At 39.2% G+C, this 19,595-nt stretch overlaps 1 protein-coding gene across 2 annotated transcripts in view; it reads right to left on the bottom strand.

Moving 5' to 3' along the window:
• SPATS2 (spermatogenesis associated serine rich 2) overlaps window positions 1-19,595 on the bottom strand; it is a 158,882-nt gene that overhangs the window by 66,988 nt on the left and 72,299 nt on the right. For both annotated transcript variants that reach the window (XM_046011141.1, XM_046011140.1), the window contains exon 2: window positions 1,394-1,660. In XM_046011141.1, coding sequence (XP_045867097.1) covers window positions 1,394-1,418 — 25 coding nt within the window. In that variant the 5' untranslated portion in view covers window positions 1,419-1,660. The remainder of the gene's footprint in view (window positions 1-1,393; window positions 1,661-19,595) is intronic.

Raw genomic sequence — 19,595 nt, 5'->3', positions numbered from 1 at the left:
AGGGAGAAACAGGCTCCCCACTGAGCAGAGAGCCCGATGCGGGGCTCGATCCCAGGACCCTGAGACCAGGACCCGAGCCGAAGGCAGAGGCCTAAACCACTGAGCCACCCAGGCGCTCTAAAGACTCTAGTTTTAACAAGGTCGAAGCATTCTGCTGAAGTCAACCTTTTAAGGAAAAATTAAGTGTAAACTTTTTAGATGAAATTGTTTTATCTTAAAGTCTGGAGTCCTATTTTTACTATAGTATTTCTCATTTCTGGAGGAAAACATAATGTTTCGAACGTAACTGGGAAGAAAGCAAACTGAATCACGAGGATTAAGAAGAAACAAACTTTGGTTATAAAAACTTTTTAGTTGATAATCTCATTCTATAAAACAGTTCTTTAGTAATATAATCACTCCTTAGAATTCAGATTCCCTTTATACGTATTTACTATACAATGAGTACAGTAACAACATACTTTCAAAACCACAAGCAGCTCTGGTATGTTATTTTCTTAAAATGAGGTTTTTGAGTTACCAAGTCAAAATTAAGTTTAAAAGCATTTCCCTTCATACTTAACACATGACACCTGGATCTACACCACGGTTTTGAATTAAAGAACATTAACTTTAAATTGAAAATTAAATTCAAAGAGGAGAAAAAAAAACCGGGATAGCTCTGGTCATTCTTTTAACAAATATATTCCAGTTATGCATAATGGTTCAAGTGCTACTGCTTAATTTGTCCCTTTGCATTTTTGCAGCTATTTAAAAAAGGTGAGAAAGTGATTTTATAATCTTTATTGTCTTTGCCCTTCTTGAAACTATTCTTGGTATTTCTTAATTCCTTGTATCTTATATTTCACTTTAGACAAGAAGCTAGAGTAATAATCCCGGAAGGAAAGCTAAAGAAGGAATTGAAAACTGGAAACATTTACTCTTGCTTCATTTCCTGTCTCCAATGAAAAAAACATCAACGCACAGGATATAGAATATCCTGCAGTAAGTTATCTCCCACCAAGCCCCCAACATATGTTCACACTCCAGAGAGTGTATTTTCTGGATGCAGTTGGCTTTCCTGTAAATATATTCCAATTTAGTACGTTTATAAAAGTAGAAAAGCAACTGTTATATGAATTAACTCCCAAACTAGTAACACACAAAACCACAATCTAATATCCACAACCTAGATAATTAAAGAGACAACAGATAAAGTTGTGAATGTTGTCTTGTGAATGTTCTAAAATTAACTGCAGTCGAGACAAAGAGATAAATTATACCTATCAGGAGTACCACACTGGGTAAGGGGAAAAGTAACTGTTCAAAACACATTAAGAGAACCTTTTAAAAATATATAGATCATTATTTCACAGCTATGCTTTTAACAATTTATGCCCACATGTAATCTTACCCTTCTGGTTTTGTTTCCTAGACATTGTGGTTTCTTTGATCTCAAAATTACAGATGGAAGTATCCTTCTGCCTTGTCTGGGTTCTGACCGTAGTTATCTCTGATTTAAAAGTAGGCAACGGAAGTCTGCAGTTGGAGGTGATAAATACCAAATCGTGGTTATCTGAAATTCTGCTCACTAGCTGTTGATCTCCTTTCCTTCTCTTATATGAACTTCTTGTCAGGAAATATCATTGCAGACATTCATGTCTCTTTCCCCAGGGAGATTCTGGAGGGAAAACACACAAACATATTCACTATTATAGTAACAGCTATCTGTACAAAATTTCTGACAGATACCCACAGGTTTTACTTTGTGTTTTTTCTAAACAAAACTAGCTCTTAAAACCAAAGTTCTCTAGAAAGAATGTAGTAATAAAAAACAGCATTTTGCTCCATAAGAAACTTTAATCTTAGAGAAAGAGACCCAACCAAGAAAACTCTGAACTATGGAGAACAAACTGCCAGTTACCAGAGGGGAGGTGGGTGGGAGATGGATGAAATAGGGGATGGGGATTAAGGAGGGCACTTGTGATCAGCGCTGTGTGTGGTATGAAGCTGCTGAGTCACTCTATCATACATCTGAAACTAATGTGACAGTGTATGTTAACTATACTGGAGTTAAAAGGAAAAGACTTTATGGGCACCTGGGTGGCTCAGTGGGTTAAGCCTCTGCCTTCCGCTCGGGTCATGGTATCAGGGTCCTGGGATCAAGGCCCCATTCGGCTCTCTGTTCAGCAGGGAGCCTGCTTTCCCCTCTCTCTAAGCCTGCCTCTCTGCCCACTTATGATCTCTCTCTGTCAAATAAATAAATGAAATGTTTAAAAAAAAAAAAGAAACTTTAATCTTAAAATCAGACCATCTTCTTAGTGCAGAAAGAAGTTGTCTTACTCTTATCTTTTGTATCTATCTCAAAAATCTTACTACCGCTTATCACTCCCTAATAAGATTTTTCTTATCACCTGCCCTTCCTGCCCAAATCAAGGGTCTTTTTTCTGCCTCTAGGATTTCCTGTATCTAACCTCACTTCATGTTTTCCAGCTCAAATACGCTGCAAGAACACTAGGGAAGGGGGGTGGGCGAATGGGGAGAGCACAAAGGAATTTTAATAAGAAATACTGGAAACAGCAAAATTATTTCAATTAGTCAATAGTGCAGGAAGCAAGCTACAAAGATACAAATGCCATTTTTCCCCATATATTACTGAACTTTAAAAAATATATGCCCAAGATTTCTGGGTAAAGAAAGAATGATCAAAGGACTCATATCTGGATACCTGATAGGAGAAACATTTTACAAGATGAAACCCAAGAAGGAAATGAGAGCAACCTTATGGAAAATACTTTCCAATATGAATGGAGGAGAATGAAGGAATAAGTAGACAGTCCTGGTAAAGTTAAAAAAAAAAAAAAAAAAACCACCAAGAATAAGAGCCTCCGAGGATATATAGAATAGACTGGTGGTTATCTGAGGCAGGGGGAGTAGAAAAAAATGGGTGAAGGGAGGCAAACAATTTCAATTTCCAGTTATAAATGAATAAGTCACAGGGATGTCACATACAGCAAGGCGACTAGTTCATACCATATTCCATATTTGAAAGTAGCTAGGAAAGTGGATCTTGAAAGTTCTCAACACAAGAAAAAAATTTTTGTATAGTGAGAAATTTTAACTGGACTAACTGTGGTGATCATTTTGTAATATATACAAATACTGAGTTATTATATTTCACATCTGAAACTACTATGTTATCAATCATATTCCAAGAGTAAGATTCTCTACAAACCACTATGGGACTTGAGGAAAGAGTGGCTGAAGCTCTGCGACTTACTGTCTTTCGGAGAATTGAGCCAAATTGGGAGAATCAGCCAAAGACTATGGAATTAGATGGAATTTACCACTGGATAGAGTGGATCTGGTAGAAAACATGTTATGAAATTTTATTTTATTTAAGATTTTATTTATTTATTTGAGAGAGAGAGAAAGAGAGAGAGAGAACAAGTGGGTGGAGGGGCCCTGCTAAGCCAGGCTCGATCCCAGGACCCCGAGATCATGACCTGAACTGAAGGCAGACGCTTCACCAACAGAGCCACCCAGGTACCCCATCACTTTATATGAGATTTTAGAAGAAAGAATAGAATTTAGATAGATCTATCACAAAGGATTAAACTCTTCAATGGCAAGCTCCTCAACCCTCATGTCCTCAGCTTAAAGAAAAGAAAATGAAGGGCACCTGGGTGGCTCAGTCGGTTAAGCGTTCGACTCTTGACCTCAGTTCAGGCCTTAATCTCAGGGTTGTGAGTTCAAGCCCTGAACTGGGCTGTACACTGGGCATGAAGTCTCAAATAAAAGATAAAAATTGAATGGAGTGGAGGAAAGCCTTCAGAAGAAAAAAAGAGATTGCAATGAGAAAATAATATTAGAGCATTAAAATGATCCAATTTGAGCATAATTAGAATCAATATAAGGAACCCAAAAAATACAGAACTCAACAAAAGGAACAAAAAAAGCATTCAAAGATACTACACAGGAAAATTCCCTTGAAATAAGCAATCTGAATCTGTTCACTAGCCCCCTTCCAATCTACCAGAAGGAATTGGACCACTTCTCACTACCTCTCCTGCTACTACTCTCATCTAAGCCACAATCACTTCTCCTTTGCATTGCTATAATCAGGACTATAATGGTCTCTTAACTAGCATCCTGATTCTTCTATCCTGCCATGCTTCAGCTTCCATTTCACTAAAGCTGCTTTTAAAATGATAAGACGAACTGTCTCAACTCTGCTGCTCAAAGCAGATCTGCTCAGCAGCTCCCCATTTCATTCAGAGTAAAAGCCAGTGGCCTAAAAGGGCTTATCTGCCTCTCTTATCTGTCTGACGTAATTTCCCACTACTCTCCCCCTCAGTTACTCCATTCTAGCCATACTGGCCTCTTCACTGTCCCTTTTATACCCTAGATATACTCTCACCTTCAGGCCCTTAAAGTGTTCCCTCTGCCAGGAATGTTCATCTTTACATAGCTACATGAAATAATTCCTCACCTCTTTCATGTCTTTTCTCAAATGCTACTTTCTCTGTGGCTATGAATTTGGGGTAAGAAGAGCAGGACTCTCTGGCATTACTGCCCAAGGCTGTTCCCATTACCCCCAGGTCAGTGGGAAAGGTAGTTCTACAAAGGTAGGGAAAGCCATAAAAACGGGTGGCCTCAGTCACAGAGAGGGCTGACTTGCCCTGAAGCAAAGCACAGAAGGCCATTCCCATTATCATGATCAGTAACAACATGTCTTCTTGGTGGCAAATGAACAAGCAAGACAAGAGACCTGAGGATGCTGTCATAGTTGCAATGGACCAGCAGAATAGACAGAATTGAAAGGGAAATCTGGAAACAGGACTATACAGGATAAGTGCTCACCATCCATACTATAGAGACCAGAGAGGATCCACAAGGAGCCTGCAAGAACATGAAGAAAAAACAGGAGAGGGCCCAGTGGAAAGTACAAGTTTGAGCAGAATTTTAAATAAATGTCTGAATTTTGAAGGAGCTCCCCTTCACACACAAAGATCTATTGGCAGAAAGTGGAAACCCTGCTAGCTCAATGTGCTTAGCACAATCTTTGAGAAGTGGCTAACTGACCATTAAGCTATACAGATACAGGTGTGATTCCAGGAAGACAGACTTAAAAAAATGAAAACAAATTAAAAAAACCACAAAACACTAAGCAGGTATAAGCAGCCACACACTCCGGAAAAACATTCCACAGATTTAGTCCAGGCAACAAAACAAAACAAACCTCCAAGGGAAAAGCAAATCAGAGTCCAAAGTTACTACAACATATTATGTAAAATGTCTAGTTTCAACAAAAATTTATGAGACATGTAAAGATGCAGGAAAGTACGGCACAAACTGATGAGGGGGAAAAAAACAGTCATGGAATTGGAAAGGTCTCTGAGTAGGTCCAAATGCCAAACTAAACAAACAACCAGCTTTAAAGGACTAAAGAAAAATATGAAGATAATGCCTCAAACCAAAAATGTCAACAAGAAGATAGAAATCAGGGGCGCCTGGGTGGCTCAGTGGGTTAAAGCCTCTGCCTTCAGCTCAGGTCATGATCCCAGGGTGCTGGAATCGAGACCCTCATTGAGCTCTCTGCTAGGCAGGGAGCCTGCTTCCTCCTCTCTCTCTGCCTGCCTCTCTGCCTACTTGTGAGGTCTGTGAAATAAATAAATAAAATCTTTAAAAAAAAAGAAGAAGAAGAAGAAGATAGAAATCATAAAAAAAAAAAGAGGCAAACAGAAATTCTAGAGTTGAATACTGGAGTAGAAGAATAAAATATCAGAAAAACTGATATCTGGGGCACCTGGGTGGCTCAGTGGGTTGAGGCCTCTGCCTTTGGCTCGGGTCATGATCCGGGGGTCCTGGGATCGAGCCCCGCATCGGGCTCTCTGCTAGCAGGGAGCCTGCTTTCCTTCCTCTCTTTCTGGCTGCCTCTCTGCCTGCTTGTGATCTCTGTCTGTCAAATAAGTAAATAAAATCTTTAAAAAAAACAACAACTGATATCTAATCTTAAGAGAGAAAAGAATAAAGAAAACAAAGCCCCAAAGACCTAAGGAACAACATCAACGATAACAACATACACAACTTAGGAGCTCAAGGACTGGAGAGAAAGGGCAGAAATAATAACCCAAAACAATGCAAACTGATTTTTTTTTAAAATAGGCTCCATGCTCAGTAATGGAGCCCAACACGTCCAGCGTGGAGCCCAATGCGCAGCTTGAACTCACAACCCTGAGATCAAGACATGAGCTGAGATCAAGAGTCAGACACCTAAATAACTGAGATACCCAGGTGCCTTGCAAATTCTTATTTTTTAAAAAATTAACCTACAGGGGCTCCTGGGCGCAGGTGGTTAAGTCTTAAACTCTTTTTTTTTTATTTTATTTTATTTTATTTATTTATTTGACAGAGAGAGAGGTCACAACTAGGCAGAGAGGCAGGCAGAGAGAGAGGAGGAAGCAGGCTCCCCACGGAGCAGAGAGCCCGATGTGGGGCTCAATCCCAGGACCCTGAGACCATGACCTGAGCTGAAGGCAGAGGCCTAAACCACTGAGCCACCCAGGCGCCCCAAGTCTTAAACTCTTGATCTCAGCTCAGGGCATGAGATCTGAGATCTGAGTCACCTAGGTGCCCCCAAAGTTAGTTCTTTTAAAAAGATCAACCAAACTGACAAACCTTTAAATAGACGGACCAAAATAAAACAGAGAAGACACAAATAACCAAATTTGGAAATTAAAGAATGAACATCACTACAGACTGTAGAAAAATTAAAGGGATTATGAACTATGAACAACTTTATGTCGACAAATTTGACAACTCTGATAAAATGAACAAATTCCTAGAAACACATAAATTACCAAGATCAGCTAAAAAAGATTGATAAATCTCAACAGACCTGTAGCAAGAAACCGAAGCAGTAATTTAAAACCTCCTCCTGGGATGCCTAGGTGGCTCAGCTGGTTAAGCCAATGCCTTCAGCTCAGGTCATGATCCCAGGGCCCTTGGATCAAGTTCAACATTGGGCTCCTTGCTCATCAGGGAGCCTGCTTTTCTCTCTGCCTCTGCCTGCCACTCTGCCTGCTTGTGCCTTCTCTCTCTCTCTCTCTCTCTCTGATAAATAAAGAAATAAATATATATATATATTTTTTAAGATTTTACTTATTTATTTGACAGACAGGGATCACAAGTAGGCAGGGAGACAGTCAGAGAGAGAGGAGGAAGCAGGCTCTCCATGGAGCAGAGAGCCCGATGCGGGGCTCGATCCCAGAACCGTGGGATCATGACCTGAGCCGAAAGCAGAGGCTTTAACCCACTGAGCCACCCAGGTGCCCCAATAAATAAAATCTTTAAAAAAAATAAAAATAAAAACAAAACTTCCTCCTGTCACACTCAAAAGCACAAGGCCAGAAAACTTCTATCAAGTATTTTAAAAAGAAATATTAATTCTCTACAAACTCTTTTAGAAAGTAGAGGAAAGAATACTTCCTAATTAATTTTTAAGGCCTATGTAATAAGCAGAATTCTAAAGCTATCTCCCCAAGATGCCTGCACCTTAGTTACTCTATCAAATATAATCCAAGTACTGCTGTGAAGAGACTTTGCAAACGTAATTAAGGTCACAAAGTTTAAAATAAGGAAATGAACCTAGATTATCCAGGTGGGCCCAATCTAATTGCATGAGCCCTTAGAAGGGGAGAAAACTGGGGGTACCTGGGTGGCTCAGTTGTTGGGCATCTGTCTTCAGCTCAGGTCATGATCCCAGTGTCCTGGGATTGAGCCCCACGTCTGGCTCCCTGCTCAGTGGGAAGCCTGCCTCTCCCTCTCCTGCTCCCCCTGCTTGTGTTCCCTCTCTCACTGTCTCTTTCTCTGTCAATTAAATAAATAAATAAATAAAATCTTTTAAAAGGGGAGAGGTTTCTTTGGCTGGAGTTCAGAAAAACGTATCTGAGAAGGGCGCCTGGGTGGCTTAGTTAAGCCTTGGACTCTTGATTTTGGCTCATGTCATGATCTTAGGATGGTGAGACTGGGCTCCACATCAGGCTCTGCGCTCACTGGGAGTCGGCTTGAGATTCTCTCTCTCCTCTTTCCATTCCTCCCCGGCTCCCATGCACTCTCTCTCAAATAAATAAGTAAGATCTTTAAGAATAAAAAAGAGAGAAAGATAACATCTGAGAAATGTGAAAGAAGGAAACTTCAGAGAGATCTAAAGTATAAAAGGAACCTGACCTATCATTTCTGGCTTTGAAAGGGGCCATGAGGCAGGAAATGCGGGTGGCCTCTAGAGCTCTTCAGCAAATGAATGGATAGAGAAGATGTGGTTCATACATACAATGGAATATTACTCAGCCATCAGAAAGGATAGAACTGAGGGTATCATGCTAAGTGAAATAAATCAATCAGAGAAAGAGAGTTAGCATACGCTTTCACTAATATATGGAATATAAGGAATAGTGCAGAGGACCACGGGGTAAGGGAGGGAAACTGAAGGGGAAGAAATCAGAGAGGGAGACAAGCCATGAGAGACTCTTGACTCCAGGAAACACACTGAGGGTTACCAAAGGGAGGAGGGTTGGGGGGATGGGGTACCTGGGTGATGGACATTAAGGAGTGCACATGATCTGACAAGCACTGGGTGTTATGCAACTAATGAATCATCAAACACCAATTGTGTACTATATGTTGGGTATTTGAATTTAAATTTTTTTAAAAATGGGGGGGATGTTAGGTGAAAAAAAATGACACTGGGGCCCAAAAAAAAAAAAAAATAGAATGACACTGGGGCCAAGAGCCAGCAGGGAAACAGTACTACAACCTTAGTCCCACAACCATATAAAACTGAATTCTGCCAACAGCCTGAATAAACCTGTGGGGGGTGGGGGGGCACCATCTCTTCAGAAAAGCCTTCTCTGACTACCCTAACTAGAACAATAGTTCCTGACACTCCCATTCCCTTACCCTGTCCTATTTTTATACACCTTATTACTACCTAGCATATAAATTATTTCTTTATTATCCTTTTTCCCAATAGAATGTAAACTTCTTGATGACTACAACTCTTACTATCTTGATCATTCTTTTTTTTTTTTTAACGATTTTATTATTTATTTGTCAGAGAGTGAGAACAATAGCAGGGGGAGTGGCAGGCAGAGGGAGAAGCAGGCTCCCTGCCGAGCAAGCAGCCGGATATGGGACCCAAGCCCAATCATGACCTAAGCCAAAGGCAGATGCTTAACCAAGTGAGGCACCCAGGCCCCCCTAAAATACAGATTGTTACAAAATCTATCAACAAAACCAGGAGAAAAGGGAGGACAAGCACCCCTGAAAAGACTAAAAAGTCAGTATAACCATGTTATTCAGAAATATGGAGGTTAATACCAAAAGAAATGCTAATGAATATCCATGGAAAGCTAGAAATGGGAATGGGCTGGAGAGAGAGGTAGGGACTGCCTTTTAAAATTATTATTATACTAAAATATATCGTTAAATGAATGTGATGGAGAAGACTATATTTAAACTGTGTTGCACATCCATAAATATTGTATATCTGAAAGGATAAAAAGAAAGTTGCAACAGTGATGATCCACTGAAGAATGGAAACTGAAAAAAACAGGAAACCAAGAATTTTCAAACATACTTTTTAATATTTTGACACTGTAACAGTATAAACAGATCTCTTTGAAAAATTTTAATAACTTTTTTTTAATGACCCCTTTCCAAGAAATTAAATCGAAGCTGAAAACTCTCAATTGAGTCTAAATATTTATTCCAAATCAGTAACCCCATCAACAGGTTCAAGAAATGTGTCAAGGGGCACCTTGGTGGTGTAGTCGGTTAAGCAGCAGACTCTTGATTTCACCTCAAGTCATAATCTCAATGTCATGGGATCAAGCCCTGAATTTTGCTCTCCACTCAGCATGGAGTCCACTTAGGATTCTCTCTCTCTCCCCCTCTCCCTCTGCTCTTTTCCCCACTTTCATGCTGTGTGTCTGTCTCTCTCTCTCCAAAAAATAAACAAATAAAATCTAAAAAAGGAAAAAGAAAAATGAAATGTGTCAATAAAGAACCTACAAACAAAGATGCCTGTGTGGCTCAGTTGGTTAAGTGGCTGCCTTCGGCTCAGGTCATGATCCCAGCATCCTGGGATCGAGTCCCACATCACGCTTCTTGCTCAGCAGGGAGCCTGCTTCTCCCTCTGCCACCCTGTCTGCCTGTGCCCTCTCTCTCTCTCTGCCTCTGACAAATAAATAAAATCTTTAAAAAAAAAAACCTACAAACACTCTCTAGACCTGCATAATGATAATGAACCAAAAATAAGAAAATGGGCAGTTCCAAACAAAAACATTTTTTCTGATTTTTAAAGGGTTTTGGATGCAAGAAAGTAACCTTTTCCACAATATCATCAGTTTGCCAATGAATGTCATTCCCATTAGCTTTTATAAATGAATATGAAAAAAGAGACCCAAAATAATACACTAATATATTCTAGAAAATAATTAAAAACAAAGATGATATCTTCAGGTCAAAAATGTGAATGTAAGACCTCTCCGTAAGTCTGTTTTCTTAACAAATGTCTATTCATTGGCACTAACTTTCTAATCAATATGCCACTCTAATCTAAAAACTCTCCCATAATTATAAGGCCTGATCACTACAAATTTGGAAAATGAACTTTTCATTTAGAAAAACAGGTAAATTCTTTAAAAAAAAATTAAAACCTCGAATTGGAATAACACAGAATTGGATACTGGAATAAAACAGAATTTCTGGAAGTCTATTTTAAGTTTATTTATTTAAGTAATCTCTATACCCAATGTGGGGCTCAAACACATGACCCTGAGATCAAGAGCTGCATGCTCTTCCAACTAGCAGGCACCTCAAATTTTTGGAAATGCAAAATACATTCTAAGTGGAAAATCAGAAACCATGTGATACCACAACTCCTCTTTACTACTATTAAAAGACACAGGACCCTCCAAATTGCTTAACATTAGTCATCGGTGGCAGCTGTTTAAGTGTGGGAGTAGAGGAGGACTCGAGAGGACTCGAAAGGAGTAGAGTAGGAATACATGTTTATTTCTTCCCATTTCACTGCTAGCTGGGTGGTTAAGAGTTGTCTGTACTCTCCTCCTCACGCAGGTGGCTGTAACCCAAACTCAATCAAGCCAAATTATCCTCAGCTGTATAAATTCTTCAGTAGTGGTTTTAAACAATACTGATCATTTCATCCACACCCCTCCCAACACACGGAAACTCCATTTCTCCCATCTCCCCAAAGCACAGATGTGCAAGTAGCTCAAGGGAACAGAGGCAGTTATTAGGCAAAAACAAAACAAGGCAATTAAGGGCAACTTTATTCACTGATTCTAATCCATAAAAGGAGATTCCATGCATGTAAAAAAAGTCATTTCTAATACCCTTGCTAACTTAAAAAAATACATTAACTGACCAATTAATAAGTATTTAACATGAATTACTATGTGCTCATACTTGAAATAAAAAAATCATGAAATATGGACTATTATTCAGCCTTAAGAAGGAAGGAAATTTGACACATGCTACAACATGAATGAACCTTGAGGGCTTTTCAGTAAGTGAAATAAGTCAACAAAAAAACAATTTACTGTGTGACTCTACATATATAAGATACTTAGACTAGTCAAATTCATAGGGAGAAAGTAAAATGATAGTTACCAGGGCTGTGTGAGTGGAATGGTTGTTTGGTGTTTAATGGGTACAAAGTTTAAGTTTGGGAAGATGAAAAAGTTCTAGAGATGGACAGTAGTGATGGTTGTGCAACAGTGTAAATGTACTTAATACCACTGAAACTGTACATTTTAAAATGGTTAAAATGGTCAATTTTATGTTATGTGTATGTTATCATAATTTTTAAAAATCTTAGTGCAATAAAAAAAATTATGAGGAAAAAAATGATTTACCTACCCAGCAAAAAACCTCCAGGGGCGCCTGGGTGGCTCAGTGGGTTAAAGCCTCTGCCTTCAGCTCAGGTCATGATCCCAGGGTCCTGGGATTGAGCCCCACATCGGGTTCTCTGCTCAGCAGGGAGCCTGCTTCCTCCCCTCTCTCTCTCTGCCTGCTTTTCTGCCTACTTGTGATCTCTGTCTATCAAATAAATAAAATCTTAAAAAAAAAAAAAAACCCTCCAGAAATACTGGTCAAGGGAAAAAACTAAAGCACAAATACTATCAGGAATTTTAAAAAATAATCAGCATAGATCTCACAGATATTAAAAATGTAAGACAAAAATATACAAAACCTCAAAACAATACATTTGAAAATTCAGGTAACAAAAACTTTTTTAAGATTTTATTTTTAAGGGGTGCCTGGTTGGCTCAGTGGGTTGAAGCCTCCGCCTTCCACTCAGGTCATGATCCCAGGGTCCTGGGATGGAGCCCTGCATTGGGCTTTCTGCTCGGCAGGGAGCCTGCTTCCTCCTCTCTCTCTGCCTGCCTCTCTGCCTGCTTGTGATCTCTGTCGTCAAATAAATAAATAAAATATTTTAAAACAAACCTAATCCACAAATTATTAAAAAAAAAAAAAAAGATTTTCTTTTTAAGAGCCTAAACCCACAGAAGAGAAAATAGTAAAGATTAGAACAGAAATCAATGATATAAAAATTAACAAAAAAAAAAAAAAAAAAAAAAGAACAGATCATTGAAACTAAGAGGTGGTTCTTTGAAAGAATTAAGATTGATAAGCCCCCTAGCCAGACTTATCAAAAGGAAAAGATAAAGAACCCAAATAAATAAAATTATGAATAAAAGAGGAGAGATCACAACCAACACCAAATACAATTATGAGAGAATACTATGAACAATTACATGCCAACAAATTAGACAATCTGGAAGAAATGAATGCATTCCTAGAAACAAAAGAACTACCAAAACTGAAACAGGAAGAAACAGAAAACCTGAACAGATCCATAACCATCAAAGAAACTGAATGAGTAGTCAAAAATCTCTGAAAAAACAAGATGGTCTACCAGCAGAATTCTACCAAACATTTAAAGAAGAATGAACACCTATTCTTCTGAAACTGTTTCAAAAAATAGAAATTTAAGGAAAACTTCCAAACTCATTCTATGAGACCAGCATTACCTTGATCCCAAAACCAGATAAGGACCCCACCAAGAAGAATTACAGACCAATCTCCCTAATGAACATGGATGCAAAAATTCACACCAAGACACTAACTTAAAAGGATCCAACAGTACATAAAAGGATTATTCACCTCTGACCAAGTGGGATTTATTCCTGGGCTGCAAGAGTGGTTCAACAACAGCAAATCAATCAGCATGATAGACCACATTAGTAAAAGAAAGAACAGGAAGACAAGAACCATATGGTCCTCTCAAATGATGCAGAATGAGGTGGTTGACAAAGGACAGCATCCTTTTATTTTTTTTAAAGATTTTATTTATTTATCTGACAGAGAGAGAGAGCACAAGCAGGTGGAGCAGCAGGCAGAGGGAGAGGAAAAGCAGATTCCCTGCTGAGCAGACAACCTGATGTGGGGCTCAATTCCCAGGACCCTGGAATCCTGAGCATTAAGCATTAAGCATCAAAGGCAGACACTTAATCAACTGAGCCATCCTGGTGCCCCTACAGCATCCCTTCTTGATAAAAACTCTCTGAGTGTAGAGATAGAAGGAACATACCTCAATATCATAAAAGCCATATATGAAAAACCCACAGCAAGTATCAACCTCAATGGGGAAAAACTGAGAGCTTTTTCTCCTAAGGTCAGGAACACCAAAGGGAAGTCCACTTTCAGCACTGGTATTCAATATAGTACACTTAAATCCTGTAGCTTCAGCAATCAGACAATAAAAAGAAATAAAAGGCCTTCGAATAAGCAAAGAAGTCAGACTCTCTTCACAGACAACATAATACTCTAGGTAGAAAACCCAAAAGACTCCACCCCAAAACTGCTAGAACTGATACAGGAGATCAGCACAGAGAACAGCAAAGTCGCAGGATATAAAATCAAACAACAGAAATCAGCTGCATTTCTATACACCAACAAGGGAGAAGAAAGAGAAATCAAGGAAACGATCACATTTATAATGGCACTAAAACTGTAAGATACCTAGGAATAAACCTAACCAAAGAGGTGAAGGATCTGTACTATGAAAACTACAGAACATTTATGAGAGAAATGGAGGAAGAAACAAAGAGATGGAAAAACATTCCATGCTCATGGATTGGGAGAACAGATATTGTTAAAATGTCTATACTACCCAAAGAAGTCTACGCATTCAAAGAAATCCCTATCAAAATACCATCAGCATTTTTCATAGAGCTGGAAAAACAATTCTAAAATTTGTATGGAACCAGAAAAGACTCTGAGTAGCCAAAGGAATGCTGAAAAAAGAAACCAAAGTTGGAGGCCTCACAATTCCGGACTTCAAGCTCTACTACAAAGCTGCAATTGTCAAGACAGTATGGTACTGGCACAAAAACAGACACATAGATCAATGGAACAGAATAGAGACTCCAGGGGTGCCTGGGTGGCTCAGTGGGTTAAAGCCTCTGCCTTCGGTTCAGGTCATGATCTCAGGTCCTGGGATCGAGCCCCACATCAGGCTCTCTGCTCAGCAGGGAGCCTGCTTCCCCTTCTCTCTCTGCCTGCCTCTCTGCCTGCTTGTGATCTCTGTCTGTCAAATAAATTAAAAAAAAAAAAATCTTAAAAAAAAAAATATAGACTCCAGAGATGGACTCTCAACTCTATGGTCAAGTAATCATCAACACAACAGGAAAGAATATTCAATGGAAAAAAGAGAGTATCTTCAACAAATGGTGTTGGGAAAATTGGACAGCCACGTGCAGAAGAATGAAACTGGACCATTTTCTTTCGCCATACACAAAAATTAACTCAAAATGGACAAAAAACCTTAAATGTGAGACAGGAATCCATCAAAATCCTAAAGGAGAACACAGGCAGTAACCTCTTTGACCTTGGCTGATAGACATGTCTCCAAAGGAAAGGGAAATAAAAGCAAAAATGAACTATTGGGACTTCATCAAGATAAAAAGCTTTTGCAAGCAAAGGAAATAGTCAAGAAAACTAAAAGGCAAGTATAGAATGGGAGAAGATATTATCAAATATCTTATCACATAAAGGGCTAGTATCCAAAATCTATGTAGAACTCATCAAACTTAACACCCAAAAAACAAATAATCCAGTCAAGAAATGGGGAGAAACATGAACAGACATTTTTCCAAAGAAGACATCCAAATGGCCAAGAGATACATGAAAAAATGCTCAACACCACTCAGCATCAGGGAAATACAAATCAAAACCACAACAAGATATCACCTCACACCAGTCAGGGTGGCTAAAATTAACAACTCAGGAAATGGCAGACGTTGGCAAGGATGTGGAGAAAAGGGAAACCCTCTTACTCTGTTGGTGGGAATGCAAACTGGTGCAGCCACTCTGGAAAACAATATGGAGGTTCCTCAGAAAGCCAAAAATATATCTCAGCAATTACATTACTAGGAATTTATCCAAAGAATGCAAACATAGTGATTCAAAGGGGAACATGCACCTCAATGTGGACGCAGCAGTGTCCACAACAGTCAAAATATGGCAAGAGCCCAGGTGTCTATTGACAGATGAAGAGATAAAGAAGATGTGGTGTATATGTATGTGTGTGTGTGTGTGTGTGTGTGTGTATAGTATATATACATATATATATAATGGAATGTTACTCAGCCATCAAAAAGAATGAAATCTTGCCACTGGCAACCACATGGGTGAAACTAAAGGATATTATGTTAAGCGAAGTTAAGTCAGAGAAAGACAAATACCATATGATTTCACTCATACGTGGAATTTAAGAAACAAAACAGATGAACAAGGAAAGGAAAGGAAAGACAAAACAAGATGAAAACTGAGAGAGAGGTAAACCATAAGAGATACTAAACTCCAGAAAATAAACTGAGGGTTACTGGAGGGTAGGTTGGTAGGGGGAAGGGAAATTGGGTGACGAACTAGGGAGGGGACTTGATGTAATGAACACTGGGTGTTATATGCACCTGAACAAAATGAATCACTAAACTCTACCTCTGAAACTAATACTACACTACATGTTAATTAATTTATTTTAAATAAAACAAAATTAAAATTAAAAAACAGTAGGGGCACCTGGGTGGCTCAGTGGGTTAAAACCTCTGCCTTCGGCTCAGGTCATGATCCCAGGGTCCTAGGATCAAGTCCTGCAGTGGGCTCTCTGCTCAGCAGGGAGCCTGCTCCCCCCCCCCCCCACTGCCTGCCTCTCTGACTACTTGTGATCTCTGTCTGTCAAATAAGTAAATAAAATCTTTTTTAAAAAATAAATAAATAAACAATAATCCTATGGAAAAAAGAAATATGCCTCTGGTGCCATAATAGCTATTATCATTAACCAAAAGGGCAGCATAGTTACCCGATCCCAGCATAATCTGGTTAACATAATAGAGGTCTTAGAAGAAGATGGCTGCAGAAAGGACCACCAAGGTGTGAGTATCACTAAACTGAAAAAACAATGGTCTGTGTTCTCTTGATAGGAGAAATAGAAAAGATGCTTTTGCTGAAAATTTGCCTTAAGAATTGTTAAAATACAAATGAAGATCAGACTTGAAAATTCCCTTAGCAGACAAAACTAGTCAGTCATATAAGCAGACCTTATTTATTTTTTTTCTTTTTGGTAAAACAAGCAAGGTTAACTTAACCTGTATCACTTCTTGGTTATGCCTCTGAGAATCATAAGCAAAACTTAAACTGCTAGCCAAGACTGATATAAGGTAGCCACTAACCAAATCCCTTTAAGAAAATTGTAATATTGAGGCACCTGGGTGGCTCAGTGGGTTGGGCCTCTGCCTTCGGTTCAAGTCATGATCTCAGGGTCCTGGGATCGAGCCCCACATCAGGCTCTCTGCTCAGTGGGGAGCCTGTTTCCCACTCTCTCTCTGCCTGCCTCTCTGCCTACTTGTGATTTCTCTCTTTATCAAATAAATAAATAAAATCTTAAAAAAAAAAGAAAATTGTAATATTGTAACCAATCACTGTAAAGAATAAACATTCAATGCCTTCAGACTACATAAGCTGCTGTATAAAAGTATGCCTCTGAGCGTCATTCCATGTTCTGATATGAGTGCTCCCAGTTTGCAAACTGTCTTTTTAGTATGTGCACAATAAACTAACTACTTTTACTAACTACTACTTCAGGGATTTGTTGCTTTTAATTTTTTTTTTTAATGAACTTTGACAGTTAATGGTGTCAAAAGTGGGATCTTAAGCCAACAGACCCACTGCCCTGAGGCTGGTGAGCAAACCACACGTGGTACCCACAGACCACTGTGTACTCACTGAATTCTCTCAGACTACAGACCACTTGGTTAAGTCTCTCTAGAATTTGAGCTCTACTCTCTGAGTTATAAGCTCTCCATCTTTATTGTGCACATTTGCTTTCTGTTTCTCTTGAAATTTCTTGGTAAGCTACCCTCCTATCTGTAAGAGGAAAAGCGCATGATTCCTTGGGTTTTAGGCAATGACAAAATTACCAGGATCCTATAGATTATTTGTTTCCAATACCCTAAAGGCAGAGATAGTTCCAACTAGTCTAAATCCTCGTTTTCTCTTCTCTTAAAAAAAAGTCCTCCTTCTTAATTTATTACCCCTATAGCAAGAGCTTTGAGCCTTTCTGAAAAAAAGGAATGTTACAAAGGATAATTTTGAATTATAATGGCCATTTGGGGAAGCCTACCATATTTTTTTTAAAAGATTTTATTTATTTATTTGACAGAGAGAGATCACAAGTAGGCAGAGAGGCAGGCAGAGAGAGAGGAGGAAGCAGGCTCCCTGCGGAGCAGAGAGCCGCATGCGGGGCTCGATCCCAGGACCCTGAGATCATGACCTGAGCCGAAGGCAGCGGCTTAATCCACTGAGCCACCCAGGCGCCCCGGAAGCCTACCATTTTAAAAAAAGATCCATCTTAGGGATACCCATGAGATAAAAGCAGATCCCAAATCTCCCAAAAACAATGAAATACACTCATTGATTGGTTTACAGAGGACTTGAGAAGGCAGAATGACTCAAAATAGCCTCTCTAAAAGATTCATTCCAATAAGACAGTGAAAAACTTACAATTAAAGCCCTGAGTCTAAAGACCTGAGTGACCCTCCAAATAACCCCTCTGTGCCTATCCTAATTCTAACAACTTGTTTGATCTTTTACTCTTTCCCTCGAACCTCCTAGGCTCATAATGCCCTTGAGAGTAAGATCTTACCATGAACCAGGGGTCTGTCTCATCCACAGCAGAATTTAAACCCTGGTTTGAAGCTGAGCTCTAAACCATTATAAACAATTTTCCAGACAAAAAGAAGAATCAATTTCAGAAGAATTTAAGATAATTCTTGGGGCTCATGACCTGGGCTCCTGGATTTGCCCAACTCATTGGTGCCAAGTCCAGGAGACGCTCAAAGTTAGTCCCATGCGGCAGACTGGAAAGACACTTCTGAAGTCTTTGAGGACAAAAAATAAAGACTCTGAAGACCCTACCAAGTATGCCTGAAAAGATGGGATAAAAAGAGAGAAAAGTAGGTCAATTGCTCCTTGAAGCTACACCCAGTATTTTTCCTGTGAGAACAGAGTGAGCCTTAATATACTCCTGTATATAGAAAAGAAATAAATCAATTGCAGACCTTTGAATTCGCTTAGGAGAAATATTTAGACAGCATGCTGGTCTTAGGGACTCTGAAGCTAACATCACCTTTTCTGCTTATTTTGTTAATGGGCTTCTCCCTGAGCTTAATGATTTACTAAAGAAACATAAATTAGAATGGGAGATTTCTCTCCTTTCTGAGCGCCAACATTTTGCTGAGCATTTTGAAAGAATTTTAGAACAGAAAAAGGGTTCTCAAGCAAATAAACTCATGGACCTACAATTACAACAACTATAGAATTAACTTTAGGGTAAGTTTTGCCCCTGTTGACAAGCATACTTGTCAATACTGTAAACAGAAGGGATACTGATAAAGGGACTGTCCCCTCAAAAACCTAATTATCCACGGAAAGAGAACACTCAACCTTTAAATCCTCAACAGTAATAATCAACACAGATGGGGCTCTAAGGTACTACCCAGTAAGCTACTCCCAGTAATTCTTATGAACCATCAGGGTGAAATGAAATCTGAAATAAATGGAGAAAACTATACTGTGCCAGCACACTCTTTCCACTTTAAACTCCACCATGACACATCAAGAACTTCCTCAAAGTAGTAAAATTGTTTTGGTGGTGGCAGTGGCCAATCAAGTTCAAAGCGTTCTTTTATCACAGCCCGCAACTTCACCCTTGGCCCCCTTCTCTGCACAGCATCCCTTTTCTTATGTGACAGTGCTCCTCAAATCTCCTGGGAAGAGATTTACTTCCTAAATTAAGAGGCAAAAATATATTTATTTTGGAATTTTCAGACTCACCAGACTCCAAAACATTATGTGTTCTATAAGCCCAAATTAATGGTCCTGAAGAAGCTAACAAACTCCATGATGAAGCAAGTACTGTAGACCTCCCTGAAGCCCTTACCATCCTATGGGCTTCTTCTTCCACA

The sequence above is a fragment of the Meles meles genome, chromosome 7, assembly GCF_922984935.1.
Source record: "Meles meles chromosome 7, mMelMel3.1 paternal haplotype, whole genome shotgun sequence".
NCBI classification, from domain to species: Eukaryota; Metazoa; Chordata; class Mammalia; order Carnivora; family Mustelidae; genus Meles; species Meles meles.
This window is presented reverse-complemented; position numbering and strand designations above follow the sequence as displayed.